The 14,948-nt window shown below is 52.1% G+C and overlaps 2 protein-coding genes across 2 annotated transcripts in view; one reads left to right on the forward strand and one right to left on the reverse strand.

Moving 5' to 3' along the window:
• Positions 1–3,452, reverse strand: part of LOC144732300 (V-set and transmembrane domain-containing protein 2B-like) — a 64,764-nt gene extending 61,312 nt beyond the window's left edge. The window contains exon 1 of the mRNA XM_078613753.1: positions 2,953–3,452. Coding sequence (XP_078469879.1) covers positions 2,953–3,043 — 91 coding nt within the window. The 5' untranslated portion in view covers positions 3,044–3,452. The remainder of the gene's footprint in view (positions 1–2,952) is intronic.
• RBIS (ribosomal biogenesis factor) overlaps positions 1–14,948 on the forward strand; it is a 575,724-nt gene that overhangs the window by 139,673 nt on the left and 421,103 nt on the right. The window lies entirely within an intron of this gene.

Below are 14,948 nucleotides of genomic sequence, written 5' to 3' on the forward strand. Positions count from 1 at the left end.
GATCCGGAGAAAATTCCACGCAACCACGGGGCGAGAGACAGAGAAAGAGAGACATACAAACTCCAAATATATAACAGGCGCCAGGGTCGGCATGGAACACGACGACCTCCTGTATACCTAGCGAGGGAATTAACATCTCGCCAGCGCGGCGCCCCAGTTTCGTGTGCCGCTCGCCGTATATCGGTAAACTCCGGTATCCTCAGAACTCGCTCGCTCGCTCGATCGATCCGCGAGTGAATCAACACGCGGAGATTTACATCGACCTCGTCGTGGCTGACATAGACTGCGCTAGCGATAGCCTCGCCCGGCCGAGCATTGTGTGGGCGATGGGCTGCACATGTGGGGCTGCGATTCAGTGCGAGTGCTGTGCACACATTGTACGCGTGGGGTTCGGTAGGGCACGCTCGTTAGCGAACACGTCAACACGAAGACAACGACCGGAAGGAAGAAAAACACAAACCCGCGCACAGAAGAAGTACGGTCAGGGAGACATTTGCTTTGGGGGATCGAAATAGCGATGGAGCAAACGCGCGGAACGGCGATCAGCACACGTAGCTTACTCACTACCAGCATCATCATCACCACCATCACAACCACCACCAGCACCACCATCACCACCACCACTACCATCATCGCCATCACCACCATCATCATCACCACCACCATCATCACCACCACCATCACCACCACCACCACTACCATCATCGCCATCACCACCATCATCATCACCACCACCATCATCACCACCATCACCACCACCACCACCATCATCACCATCACCACCACCACCACCACCATCACCACCACCATCGCCACCATCACCACCACCACCATCACAACCACCACCACCACCATCATCACCACGACCACCATCACTACCGCCACCACCACCATCACAACCACCATCACCACCACCACCATCATCATCATCACCACCACCACCATCATCATCATCACCACCACCACCACCACCACCACCATCACCACCACCACCATCATCATCCAAGCTATTATAAGAGAACAAAGTCAACGGGCTTGGGCAGGACACGTCATGGCGGGAAGAGACGATGGTCGAGTGTAACAACGGAATGGCAGCCAAAAGAACGGAACGCGCTCGGAGGAGAGCGAGAGAGAGAGAGGCAGTGCCTCCACGCACGCGGAGACGGAGCAAACGAGATCAGTTCGTGTGAGGGAGGCGCTCGGTGGATCGGTAACATCACACGATCGTCAGAGGCGAGCGGCAGCTTTGGAGAGGCCTTCATCCAGCAGTGGATTGCCCACGGCCGATGATGGCAATGACGAACGGCAGCGAGGTTTGCTCGATGCTCAACAGCACTTCAAGTTCATGTATTAGGTATAGCCCTGTGAGCCATTCGGCACTTGAATCGGGCGCAACCGCAACAAACAAAAAACAAAAACATGAACAAAAAACATCTTAAAGTGAATATGTGACTAAGTGCAAACAGAAAATCCAAGAAAAGACAGCAAAATATTGCAGAAAAAAAATCACCGTACACCAACGCTGTGTGCAAAAATCCCAGTGGGATGCAAGTCAAACAACAACAACAGCGAGACGCTGACCACGGAGACGGCGGTGGGACAGGCTGGGGGTATTGAACTCCGCCAGTCTGTTAGGTAATTTGTGAGAATATTAAAGTCTTGATGAATGGTTCACACGGTGACGCGGCGAAGCAGTGACATGCTGTCGAATCGTGTGAGGTTGTTGTAGTTGCCTATCTAAGTGTGGAGATATTCAAGTGGGATTCTACCACTCTTACCCTCTCACTCTTACCCTCTCATCTTACTCCCCTCCACACTCGCCCCTCTCATCTCACTCCACTCCCCTCCACACTCGCCCGCATCTCATCTCACTCCACTCCCTTCCACACTCTCACCCTCTCATCTCACTCTACTCCCCTCCACACTCGCCCCATCTCCCCACTCATCTCACTCCACTCCCCTCCCCGTACTCTCCCCTCTCATCTCACTCCACTCCCCTCCGCGCACTTTCTCCTCTCATCTCACTCTACTCCCCTCCACACTCGCCCGCATCTGCCCTCTCATCTCACTCCACTCCCCTCCACACTCGCCCGCATCTGCCCTCTCATCTCACTCTACTCCCCTCCGCGCACTTTCCCCTCTCATCTCACTCCAATCCCCTCCACACTCGCCCCATCTCCCCACTCATCTCACTCCACTCCCCTCCACACTCGCCCCATCTCCCCTCTCATCTCACTCCACTCCCCTCCGCGCACTTACCCCACTCATCTCACTCCACTCCCCTCCACACTCTCACCATCTCCCCTCTCATCTCACTCCACTTCCCTCCACACTCGCCCCATATCCCCTCTCATCTCACTCCACTCCCCTCCACACTCTCACCATCTCCCCTCTCATCTCACTCCACTCTCCTCCACACTCGCCCCATATCCCCTCTCATCTCACTCCACTCCCCTCCACGCTCATCGCCCTCTGTTCTCCTCCACACGCTCCAGCTCTGTCCTGCCATGTCACTCCCTTCACGTTCTCTCCGATTCACATTCGCTCAGTGGGGGATGTCACTCATTCTCCTCTGCCGGTCCCGAAATAGAGAACTCCCTCCCCCGTCTTCCGTGCTGTCGATTCCCTGCCAACCCACCCCCCCTGTTCAAGTCGAGGCAATAGTTCTACCTATGACTGTCTCTTGTCTACAACAGAAACAACGTCTGTGTGTTTGTGTAGGCATCAACAGCATGCGCGTGTCACACTCTCTGTACACGTAGTCTCGCGATGCAGAGTTGTCATGCGCACACGGCCGTATGAATCCACATGGCAATCGGATCCCTAATCACGCTGCGCATCGAAGTGCGGGCTACTAAAAACCGGTGCTGCTGATGAGCAGCGTGTGCGCGGTGACACCGGGGCACACCGATCATCGTGCCCATACCCCCCCCCGCCCCCCACCCCCAGTACCGAGAGCGGCGAATCCCAGAGAGAAGCTGCAGCAGCAAGCGACACTCAGCAGGAGCAGCGGCGGCAGCGGCGGCGCGCGGAGCTGCTCCATCCCGGCTCGCTCGCCCCGTCCCCGCGGGGCTGATGTGCCAACACGGGATACCGCCTCGCTGGGCTGCTGCTGATGATGATGATGTTGTTGCTGCTGCTGATGATGATGTTGTTGCTGCTGCTGATGATGATGTTGTTGTTGCTGGTTGACCGCTTCCCCGACCGAGGGAAGAAGGGTCCCGGCCAAGGGGCACGGATCCTCCTCGTCCCCTTCCCCACAAGCCCTGCGCCTCCTCTTCCACCACCACCACCTCCTCCTCCTACTCCCTAGGTCACCTGCATCGCCGCGAGCATGACTCTGTGCAGAGCGCCGTGCGTGGCGCTCCGATCGTGGCCGAGTTGCGAGAGGGAATGAGGAGGAGGGAGGAGGAGGAGAGGCAGAAGGCTGAGAACAGCGCGTGGGAAGGGGGAGGAGGGAGAGCGGGGAAAAGAGAGAGAGGGGGGTGGGTGGGTGGGTGAGAGGGGGGAGAGTGGCAGGGGGGTTGGGAGAGTTAGCGAGAGAGAGACAGAGTGCGATTGGTGAGAGATGGAGGGAGAGGAGAGCGTGAGAGAGTGGGGCAGAGGGTAGCGAGTGGAGAGAGTGGAGAGAGAGCTGAGATGGAGCGGGAGTAGAGAGGCAGAGTGGTGGAGGGTGGGAGAGTTAGCGAGAGAGAGAGAGAGAGTGCGATTGGTGAGAGATGGAGGGAGAGGAGAGCGTGAGAGAGTGAGGAACAGAGTAGCGAGTGGAGAGAGTGGAGAGAGAGTAGGAGGGAGAGCTGAGAGGGAGAGCGGTGGAGGATTGGCGAGTTAGCGAGGCAGGGGAGAGATGGAATGAGAGAGAACGCTGCAAGTAGAACAGAGGGAGCGAGAGACGTAGACAATCTCCTCGCTGCTGCTTCAGGCTGTGAGCGTCTGCACTGAGCAGTGAACAGAGCATGACAAGGGGATGTGGGCAAGCGCAGGGGGTAGGAGGCTGGGCGAAGAGCCGACTCGGGGCTAGCTTGCCAGTATTCAATCTGGAGGCAATTTGCTGCAGTCGATCTACACCGCAGGCAATTATGCTTTTGCAATACATCCAACATTTTTTTTCTTACTCGTGTGATGCGGTTTGCTTTTTGTTCTGATGTTTTTGTTATTTGTGTTTTTTTTCATTTTGACGACCCAAGGTGACTCGATCGTTGACTCTTGAGTTCTCATCTGGTTAAATAAATAAATAAAAACTTGGACTAGCGAGTTGGTTCGGACTTTTATCGCAGTGTCTGATTGACCGGTTGACCATGGTGAGACGTCGGGTGAGTATTGGGGATGGTGATTGTGGGGAGCGGTGGTGTAGCGGTTAGCGCGCTGCGCTACGAACCCGGCCACCCGAGTTCGATTCCCGCTCACGACCAGTGACGATTATCTGAACCGGTCATGGGCCTCCCCTAGGTCGACTCAGCGTCTAATGAGTGCCTAGTGTGGTGTAAACATCACCACTGGGGAGACAAAGACGGCCGGGCGTGGTGTTGGCCACCCATCTCCTCGTGTGCCGTGCCGGCCTTCATAGGTACTCGCTAACAGCACTTGCCCCTACAGTCTGCTAAGGCTACACGGGGCGATCTTTGTCTTTTGTGAGCTGTTGGTGATTGTGGGGGTGTCGGTGATTGCGGGGAGTGGTGGCACAGCGGTTAGCGCGCCACCCCACGAGCCCACTGACAGCTGTGACGATGATCTGGACTAGCCACGAGCCTCCCCTCGGTCGACTCAGCCTCATACAAGTACCTGGTGCAAAGGCTGTTGGGATTGGTGCTGGCTTCCAAGCCCTTGTTCGTGTGCTCACTAAAATTGAATTCTCCAACAGTCTGTGAAGGCTATACGGGGCAACTTTGTCTTTGGTGGTGGTAGTCGGATTACGATAGTGTTGGCGGGCGGGTGATGATGTACGTTGAACTTCTTTCGCACCTTACGTAGCCAACCTTGCTAATGTGGTGGTGGTGGTGGGGGGTGTAATTCTGGCGATGGTGGCGGACGACAACGACGATGATTGTGGTGGCTGCTGCTCTGATAGGGCAGTGCCTCTGCGTGACACGCGAGGATGAATCAAGGGCGCGCCCTCTCTCTCTCTCTCCCTCTCCCTCCGTCTCCTCTCGCGTTTCATCGTCGGCTCCTGTGCAGCGACAGAGGAAGCACCACGCACAGCAGCCAGCGTCGCGTTTCCCAATGCGCGCGCGTGTACACTGCGCGTGTCCACTCTGCGTGCAAGAAGACACAAGACTGCAGCTGGCCAGACTCCACGCAATGCTCAAACATACACCCCACACAGATTTTAATATGAACTCATATTCGTCAATAACAAAAATGAAAAGTATATAATTATTAGACGTTTCAGGCACTGGCCCTTCTTCGTAGCACGTAAACAGCGAGCCCAGAGAGATGGTGGCTGATACGCGTTGGGCACTGCGCGACCATGGTGCCCAGTGACATTTGTAACAACGATTTTTGATGACCTCGTTTTTTTAAATTGGCATATCAATAGTTACACTAACAGTAGATACAGTATTGAGAAATATAAAAAAAACCTTAAGTATATCTAGAAATGCTGCTATGAAATAAACTAATGTTAAATTACATTTTTTTTATTTTGCCGGTACATTGCATCGTGGAATATTTGTTCGTGTGAGTGCAAGGCACAACACGCTGCATAGTTTATATTTACAACCAAATACATCATCCTGATTAATGTACCCGTTCTTGGGACCTTTTTACCAGTAACAAAGTATGAAAAAACTAAAATAGGGTTTTACCATTTCTGGCCATGAAACAGGCGATGTTTAAATGTTCAAACACCAAATAGAAACCTTGGCAAAAAATCAAGTCTGCAATAACCACACGTACTTGCAGGTGAACATGCAAACACACATGCTCTGGTTATTATTATTATACGTACGTTGTCTTTGAAACTGATTGGCCTACACTAAAGACATCTTTCTTTAGGGTCTAGTCTCAGCATGTTTGTTTGCATGTTCATCACAAGTACTGAAAATGTTGATACTCCGACTGATGCTCCTGCTGTTGTGGAGTGACTCATGCAGCCAGCTATGGCTGCAGAGTTTGGTGGTACATGTTGTTTATGTCGTTTATTGTGAAAATTCGGTCACAGTTCCTATGATCACTGTTACATTGCTTTTATGGCTTTATTTTTGTGATTTCGAAAAGTTTTTTGGTTTTGCCATGTTTGTTTGTTGTAGTACGGAGTTAGACTGATGGCCTTAATCTAAGTTGTCCTTTGCTTGTTGTTGTTGTTTGACTTGCATCCCACTGGGATTTTTGCATATAGCGTTGGTGTACGGTGCTTTTGTGGAATATTTTGTCGTCTTTTCCTGGATTTTCTGTTTGCACATAGTCACATAGTCACTTTAAGATGTTTTCTTGTTCATGTTTTTGTTTTTTGTTTGTTGCAGTTTCACCCGATTTAAGAGCCGAATGGCTCACAGGGCTATACCAAATAAATGAAACTGAAAAAAAACTGAAAAAAAACTCTGTGTGGTTAATGCAGACTTGATTCCTTGCAAAAGGTATCCTTTTGGTGTCTGAACATCTGAACGCCTCCTGTTTTATTTAAAGTAAGGGTAAAAGCTAATCTTGTTTTTTTGTCGTACCGGATCTTGTCACATTCTCTGCAGCTAAGCAGAAGTGAGCCTGTGTAGTACGAGGATGGGATTGTTAGAGCCTAACTTTAAGGACATAAACCGCAAATGCCAGGAAACTTACCTTCCCCGAGTCCTTTATTATGATAAATTTCAAACGTTTGTGCGTTAGAATCAAGAAAATAAATGTAATGATGATAATAATACAATAAACGCCACTGCTGTGAATGCATAAACTTGTTTTAAAGTTATTATTACTGAAATAAAGTGTGTTTACACAATTCCAGTCGTTCCCAAAAATTGATTTTACACACGCACACTCATCACCTGGCACCACGCCGGTGTACTTTGCTTTACAGATCACGAACAACCTCAACTCTCTGGTCTCTGCGGCGGCGGCAGCAGCGGCCTTTCTCGAGCTCTGCCACTTTCCTCTGCTCCCCTCTCCCCTTCTTCCTCCATCCTCCCCTTCTTCCTCCATCCTCTCCCCCATTCACAATCAACCACCCCCCACCCCCACACGCCACACACCTGCTCCTTGTTAAAGGACGACTGCCTCCCCTCCACGTGCACCTCGCAAGCCGTCAACAACCGCCGTTAGAGCCACGAGGTGGCGGTGATTCTCACCACGGCGCTCGTGCCAGGCTAGGTGCACTTTAAGGCCCGCTGGCAGCAGGTCACGGAAACAGACCCGGGTACCATGGAGTTGACCGAGATGACTGGCAGATACACCAACTGTGCTCTCCGCTTTGCCAACTTATTGAGCCTCTAAATCCCCGTGTCTCTTGCCATCATTGTCAACCTCATTCTGCCTTGAAGTGCTGCCCCTATCGGCTACGGCACACGTGATACCTCCAAATAAGCGCGCTGACGTCACAACACCCATCAAATCTCATTCCACCGTTACACTTCAAGGCCACCTGAATTAATGAACACATTTGTATACAATTTCTACTGTAGAATTAACTGTGCTGTTAATGCAATGAATATCCACTTGTGTTCATAACAGGAGGATACCACGTGTTGTAGGCTTGGGCTTTGAGGAGCCCAGGAGATGGCGGTACAGCAATGGATTAATGAATCTATCTGTGCGTGACTTTTAGCGTTGCCCGCCTTCAATGAGCAGTGACTCTGACGCGCCTTTCGTGTTCTACGAAGAGCTTCTGCTGTGGACACCAACACTGTCCCTGAGTCCGGTGTTCGATTCTTGACGCTGGAGCTTCGTCCTCTCTCCAACCGCCCCTTCCCTCCTCGTGCTCTCCCCCTTTGATATTCCTCGAGGCCCCCTTTCTCGAAGGTTCGCTCACCCCCATTTCCCTCCGCCAATCCTCGTCCTCCTTCTCTGAGTGTAGGCCAATCAACCGTTACCCCCCCCCCCCCCCCCCGAAAAGTCCACCCTCGTTTCCCCGCCTTTGAACTTTGAATTTCTCTTCCAGTCAGCTGAAGTCTCCAGCCGTAACAAATCGTCTTTGAGGTCTGCTAGAGCACGTGGCAATTCCTCGCCATCACTCTTCAAGTGACTCGACCGGTCTCAACGCTGCCGATCTCCCAAGATCCGGCGAGGTGGATGTTGCCATGGTGATTGAGAGGGAAAATGTAAAAAAAAAATTACGAAATGATGAACGAAGCAAAGTGCCGACTACACCGAGCATCTTCTCGTTTCCACTGATCGTAAAAAAGAGAGAAAGGGACTCTTTACTGTTAATGCTCAAAAGGCACATTTTGTTGCAAAATAGGAGCGACAAAAAGTTGTCCGGACCGTTTTTGTTGTTGTTTCTTGACTGACAGACCCAGATTCATACGTCCGTTATTGGTTAGGAATTAATCTTTGCGGAAATTGATCTTAGGAGATGTCTTAATGGGGGCGCTGCAGTCCAAACGCACGGCGGCCGAGCCAAATTCTGCAGTCAGCAGACACGGACGACTCAGCACGATCACCCCAGCCAGCCGGCCTCTCTAACACACGGGAGACCGCGGGTGAAAAAACAAATCACACAAAGACCACGGCCGTAGGTTTTCGCGGTCGACAGCCTCTCCGACGCTGCTTTCGTCCGACGTTTCGCGCCAAGCCCTCTTCGTTCCCGAAGCGCGCTCAGCGGCACGTGCGCGATCGCGTGCCTTGCTGTGCCGCGTTCAGTCTTCAGGTCGTCTCTCTCCCTTCTCCCCCTTTAGCCCCGCGTGCGAGGGGAGGCTTGAGCACGCCAGCCGGCTGCGGCGAGCTGCTAACCCAGGCTCGCGGACTCGCTCGCTGCAGCTCGCAGCGAGAATGCACGGCTGCGCAGCGTTCCATTATCATTAGGCGAGACAGCGGAGTGTTTCTGCTGCGCCCTATATCTATTCTGTGTGCGAGCGAGCGAGCGAGTGCTCGCGCGAGTAAAGAGATGGGGAGCGTCCTAGGCACAGCTATAGGACGATGCACCACCTGCAACCACGCCACAGCGAGGTCACTCGGGGATTGATGGCCCTAATCTTGACGTCCGTTTAAAGCTGAACCTCACGGGCAATACGCGCAATGCCTCTTCCCCCCCCCCATCGCTCTCCCACTTAAAAATCCGCAAGCGGCTTCCTTTCCTATTCATTTTTTTTGTTTCGTATAAATATTCCGCAACCCACCCCCCCCCCGCCCCCCACGGTGTTTGTGTAAATACGAGCGCGTGTGTTAGCGCTGGGAAGTATTTTTTTTTTGCACATGATAGAAAAAATAAATTGGTATCCAGAGACCGTTACGGTCAATTCTTGCGTAATAAGATAAAGCAATTTATCCCGACAACACGACGCAGGGCAAAATAGGCACGCCTCCAGACGAAGGCAGTTCATTTCTCCACTGCCAGCGGTTATGATGGGAGTAGTTATTTCGTTTTGATTATCTCACACTTTGCCTGCTGCTCGTGTCCCTTATAATGTCAACATGTAACCGCCCACCTCCGCCGCTGCTGCTGAAACTCTACGGAACACGAGCTCTGGCTTGACCCCCGTGATCACCACTCGCCCCGCTCTCGCATCGCCTGCCGAGCACTGCCGCAACACGCGTTCACATCGTCGCAAGTCGGTGCTTTAGTACCCCTCCGTGCACCGCCTATCGGCAGTTGCGGAGCGATGAATCGATGTACGTACGCTGCGTGTTGAACTTTCTTTCGCACCGTACGTAGCCAAGCGCGCTAATGGTAGGTGCGGTTAAAGGACATCAAAACTCAACACAAAACGCAGTTCCCTAGTGTACGCGTGTTAAACTTTTTTTTCGCACCGTGCGTAGCCAAGCGTGCTAATCGGAGGTGCGGCGGAAGGACAACAAACTAACACACACAACACATTTTCCGGAGGGTTAGCTGGTGGCCATGGAACTCGATCAACCGCGGGAGCGAGGCTACGGCGTCGTTGACAAGGCGTGGACGAGCGGTGACGTCGCTGCTGCTCGTTGCAGACGTTCGCGGTTCGAACCCAGTAGTCGGCACCTGGTAAACACCGCGTGTGTTCGAACCTTAAACACACACGGTGCTGGCCGCTACTGCGGTGGACATTGGCGATACCCAGCGGAGAGCCAAACGGAATAACAAAAAAACAAATGCACCAGGCATCAACTCGTCAGAAAACACGAAAAACTACAAACTTCGTGCAATAAATTCTCATAGCCGTGAGCTTTTTTGTGTCAAGCGCTGATACACTCCGAGTGTTCACCGGCCGAGAGGGATGGAGACCGCGGCGTAGTCGAGAAGCAGCAAGCACGCCCGTGCCCGTGGGCGCGTTATATTTGGCGCAGATCCCACGTCGTTACTTGAATGAGATTAGGTCACGTGTGCCAGCGCCACGCTCCAAATTTTGGCGAATTTGAGAAATTGCTTGCAAATGACTCGAATGGGAAGCCAAATTACAACACCGCCCCCCCACTCCACTTCCCCCTCCCCGCCGCAGTGGATGAGTGCCCGCTGGCTGGCTTGTGCTGCATGCACCTTGTGCCGAAACGGGGCAGCTCCCACCGGGGGAGGGGGGGGTCCCCTGTCTGCTGCAGCAAGCCTCACGAGATGCACCGCATTGGTGGCGGCGTATTGATGTTAAAGTGGCGACGGTAACTGATTATAACGATGATATGATGATGTGTCTGTTGAAACGTTATGCTATTGTATCCACGATCGGAGGGCTTGCACAAACACAAATTAATAACGCGCTCGTATTTCAAGAAGCGGACGCAATGCTCGATCGAATACTCGGAGGCTCGGGGCCAGAGCTCAAAGTCATTCGTACGAGAGCCTGAACAGGTGAGAGAGAGAGCCTGAACCAGGTGACGGCGTGAACCAGATGAGAGCCTGAACCAGGTCAGAGCCTGAACCCGGTGATAGCCTGAACAGGTGAGAGAGAGAGCCTGAACCAGGTGACGGCGTGAACCAGATGAGAGCCTGAACCAGGTCAGAGCCTGAACCCGGTGATAGCCTGAACAGGTGAGAGAGAGAGCCTGAACCAGGTGACGGCGTGAACCAGATGAGAGCCTGAACCAGGTCAGAGCCTGAACCCGGTGATAGCCTGAACAGGTGAGAGAGAGAGCCTGAACCAGGTGACGGCGTGAACCAGATGAGAGCCTGAACCAGGTCAGAGCCTGAACCCGGTGATAGCCTGAACAGGTGAGAGAGAGAGCCTGAACCAGGTGACGGCGTGAACCAGATGAGAGCCTGAACCAGGTCAGAGCCTGAAACCCGGTGATAGCCTGAACAGGTGAGAGAGGGAGCCTGAACCAGGTGACGGCGTGAACCAGATGAGAGCCTGAACCAGGTCAGAGCCTGAACCCGGTGATAGCCTGAACAGGTGAGAGAGAGAGCTTGAACCAGGTGACGGCGTGAACCAGATGAGAGCCTGAACCAGGTCAGAGCCTGAACCCGGTGATAGCCTGAACCAGGTCAGAGCCTGAACCCGGTGATAGCCTGAACAGGTGAGAGAGAGAGCTTGAACCAGGTGACGGCGTGAACCAGATGAGAGCCTGAAGCAGGTCAGAGCCTGAAACCCGGTGATAGCCTGAACAGGTGAGAGAGGGAGCCTGAACCAGGTGACGGCGTGAACCAGATGAGAGCCTGAACCAGGTCAGAGCCTGAACCCTGTGATAGCCTGAACAGGTGAGAGAGAGAGCTTGAACCAGGTGACGGCGTGAACCAGATGAGAGCCTGAACCAGGTCAGAGCCTGAACCCGGTGATAGCCTGAACAGGTGAGAGAGCCTGAACCAGGTGACAGCGTGAACCAGATGAGAGCCTGAACCAGGTCAGAGCCTGAACCCGGTGATAGCCTGAACAGGTGAGAGAGAGAGTCTGAACCAGGTGATAGTTTGAACCAGGTGAGTCCCAGGACAGGTGAGAGCGTGAACCAGGTTAAAGCCTGAACCAGATGAGAGCCAGGACAGGTGAGAGCCTGGGACAGGCGAGACTTGAGCTGTCGCTTGGATGCGGGACGGTGCTTGGATGAACGAGAGGTGCGTGGGCTACCCTCGGACGTGACACCACCGCAAGGTGAGCAGAGATGACGGTGATGGTTTCACGGCTTGGGGGGGGGGGACTTGGCGCGAGTGGGTTGGCTCTCAGGCACCGTTGCCACATTTTCTTGCCGTCTCCCCGAGCTCTGTTGCTTTCCAGAGCGCGGCTCGTGGTTTTGTTGTTGTTGTTGTTGTAGCGACGTTCTCCACAATAACCCTCACAAGAACGCGAGCGGACGTGAGTTTAAGAGGCACTCCGGACAAGACGTCTCGCGCTCTCGTCTGACCGCGTCGACTTTTAAAATCCTTTATATTAAGTTCACTTGCTTGCTTGCTTGCACGCTTAAGACCGTGCAAATCTTTCGGTCGTGTTTTAACCCACTTGCCGTGATCCAATCGAGCTGACATTTTGCACACAGACTCGTTGTGCGTGACAATTTATTTTCGTGAAAAAAAATTTCCAAAATTTTTCCAAAAATTTTCACTTTTTAGGATTCTTTTTTTCATATTTAATTTTAAATACCAATGTGATAAAAATGAAACTCTTACTCAAGAAAAACAGAAATGAATAATAAAATAAAACCGATGCCACGCATATAAAGGATTTATAGTGAAAAACTTAGTTTTTACGGGTTAATTTTTTTGAGTTCACAGGGCAAGCGGGGGGCGTCTGCAGAGAAACGACAAATGGTGTGCGCCGAAGTTGTTTTCAAAGCCGGGCAGCCGGCCGCAGTTAGCCCGAGCCGCAAGAATAAATTGGTACCGCTTTAAGGTGGTTCAAAATATTAACGGCGCCAATTCCTTTATACGGGCCAATGAAAGTGATTTAGTTATCGATAGTAGCCATTTGGAAGTGGTTTCCTATTTCCAAAAAATATCACTTATGGTTAAAAGCCCATTCGAAAGCACAGCGAGGCTTTGCCACCTCGGGTGGTGGCATTACGTGGAATGTCCAGGACCCAGGGATGGATTGCATTGGCAGTGATGCGAGTTCACGCTTATGAGAAAATCTCGCCCTGAATGCACCCGATCGCCATCAGATGTCGAATGCTGAAGTTAGCGGTTCGGCCTTGTTCACACGTGGATGGGGATACCAGATGTTGTAGACTTGTGCTGCGGGGTGGCGAAGAGTTGGCCGTACGGCAATTGTTTAATCTATATGTGCTTAGCGCTGAGTGTTACCCCATGCTGTGCGTGTGGGTTTTCTCCGGGTACTCGCCTTTCTTCCCCACTAATTTATGGAATTGGGTCGACAGCCAAAGCAGGGTTTCCTCCTGAAAAAAGAAGAGTCTTGAGACCAGGATGAGCCTTACCTGTAAACAGTCTTGAGAATCAGGATGAGCCTTACCTGTATAAAGTGTTGAGAGTCAGGATGGGCCTTACCTGTATTAGTCTTGAGACTCAGGATGAGCGTTACCTGTATCAAGGGCATCCTGGAACAGACAGGGATAACTATGCACGCTACAGGTCCCTTCGCACATACAAGCAAGGGTGGCCTTCTGTATTTTTAATTGGAGACCAAAATACCGTGATCAATTAGGGCCCCTTTGTGCCCCTTAATTTGGGCAAAGTGATGGACCACGGATTTTCCAAATTCACCGGCCAACACGTGAACAACACAGGAAATTAAAGAGCGCCCGGGCGCGTGCATGCACGCACACCAATCGATAAACCGAATCAATCCCGTCATTTGGAAGAAGGCGAGGGCCCGGACGGCAATGACCTGGGGAGGCCTTCATCCAGCAGTGAATAAATCATGACTGGATTATACTAATAATGATGATGAAAGGCACATTATGGGGTGGGGGGGAGGGGACACACATATCAATGTTTGCAACAGTGACCTGCATAGCTCTCCGACGCGTTTGTTGGGACGTGTCACGTGATGCTCATCAGTATCTCTCCGCCGCTAGTATATTTTATTTTTGGCTTACCCAGGGTGAGGCCCATTGGGCTAAAAAAAAACAGCTTCTTTTATTTATTTTTCTCCTTCTCAAGGCTCACATTATAGCAGCTCCATCTGGATTAAAATTTCGCAATTTTTACTTTTCAGGATTCCACATTTTCCCAAGAAGCTTCGGGTGCAGTTTCTCCCCGTTGGTTATAGCGTGGTTGGCTGCGTACGGTGCGAAAGAAGTTCAACGTACGTACATACAGCACACCTCCCTGTCCGATAAATGGGATGAAAGCAGGGCATGCCCGTGAGATATTATTATATATATATACACACTGTATATACACAATTTACTTTCGTAACAATGATTCTATTTTTCATTATAAAATACTATGTGTTAGAGAATTGCTACCGTTGGCAGGCGATGTTAAGTTTATTCGTTGTATTTTACCTCCAGGAAAATAGGCACAGACCACTGAGGAAACATCGACAGAGACAATGACAAAGATCCCCCGTGTAGCCTCAACAGACTGTTGGGGGTAAGCTCCGTTCGCGTGCACCTACGAAGGGCGGCACGGTACACGAGGGGGTGGGTGGTCAGCACCACGCCCGCACGCCTTTGTCTCCCCAGTGCCAACACATCGCACCAGGTACTAATTTGAGGTTGAGTCGACCTAGGGGAGGCCCAGGACCGGTCCAGATAATTGTCACTGGTGACGCAAGACACACGCACATGCACAACCACAAGCCGCATGTGCTACTCCATGGGCTTATTTTGTTTGCGCTTGTGCTGGGCAGCTCTCCGACGCGTGCTCGGTACGATGTCAGACGTTTCGCTTCCCGTGCCGGAAGCTGTGTGAGAGACCTCACGCCGAACAACCTCCCGCGTGGCACAACCCCCGAAAATCGCACCTCTGAACTGATCCCACACAAAAGTTCCAGGGCAGGCACATAACT

This window comes from Lampetra planeri, chromosome 42 (genome assembly GCF_965212315.1).
Source record: "Lampetra planeri chromosome 42, kcLamPlan1.2.h2, whole genome shotgun sequence".
Taxonomy (NCBI): Eukaryota; Metazoa; Chordata; class Hyperoartia; order Petromyzontiformes; family Petromyzontidae; genus Lampetra; species Lampetra planeri.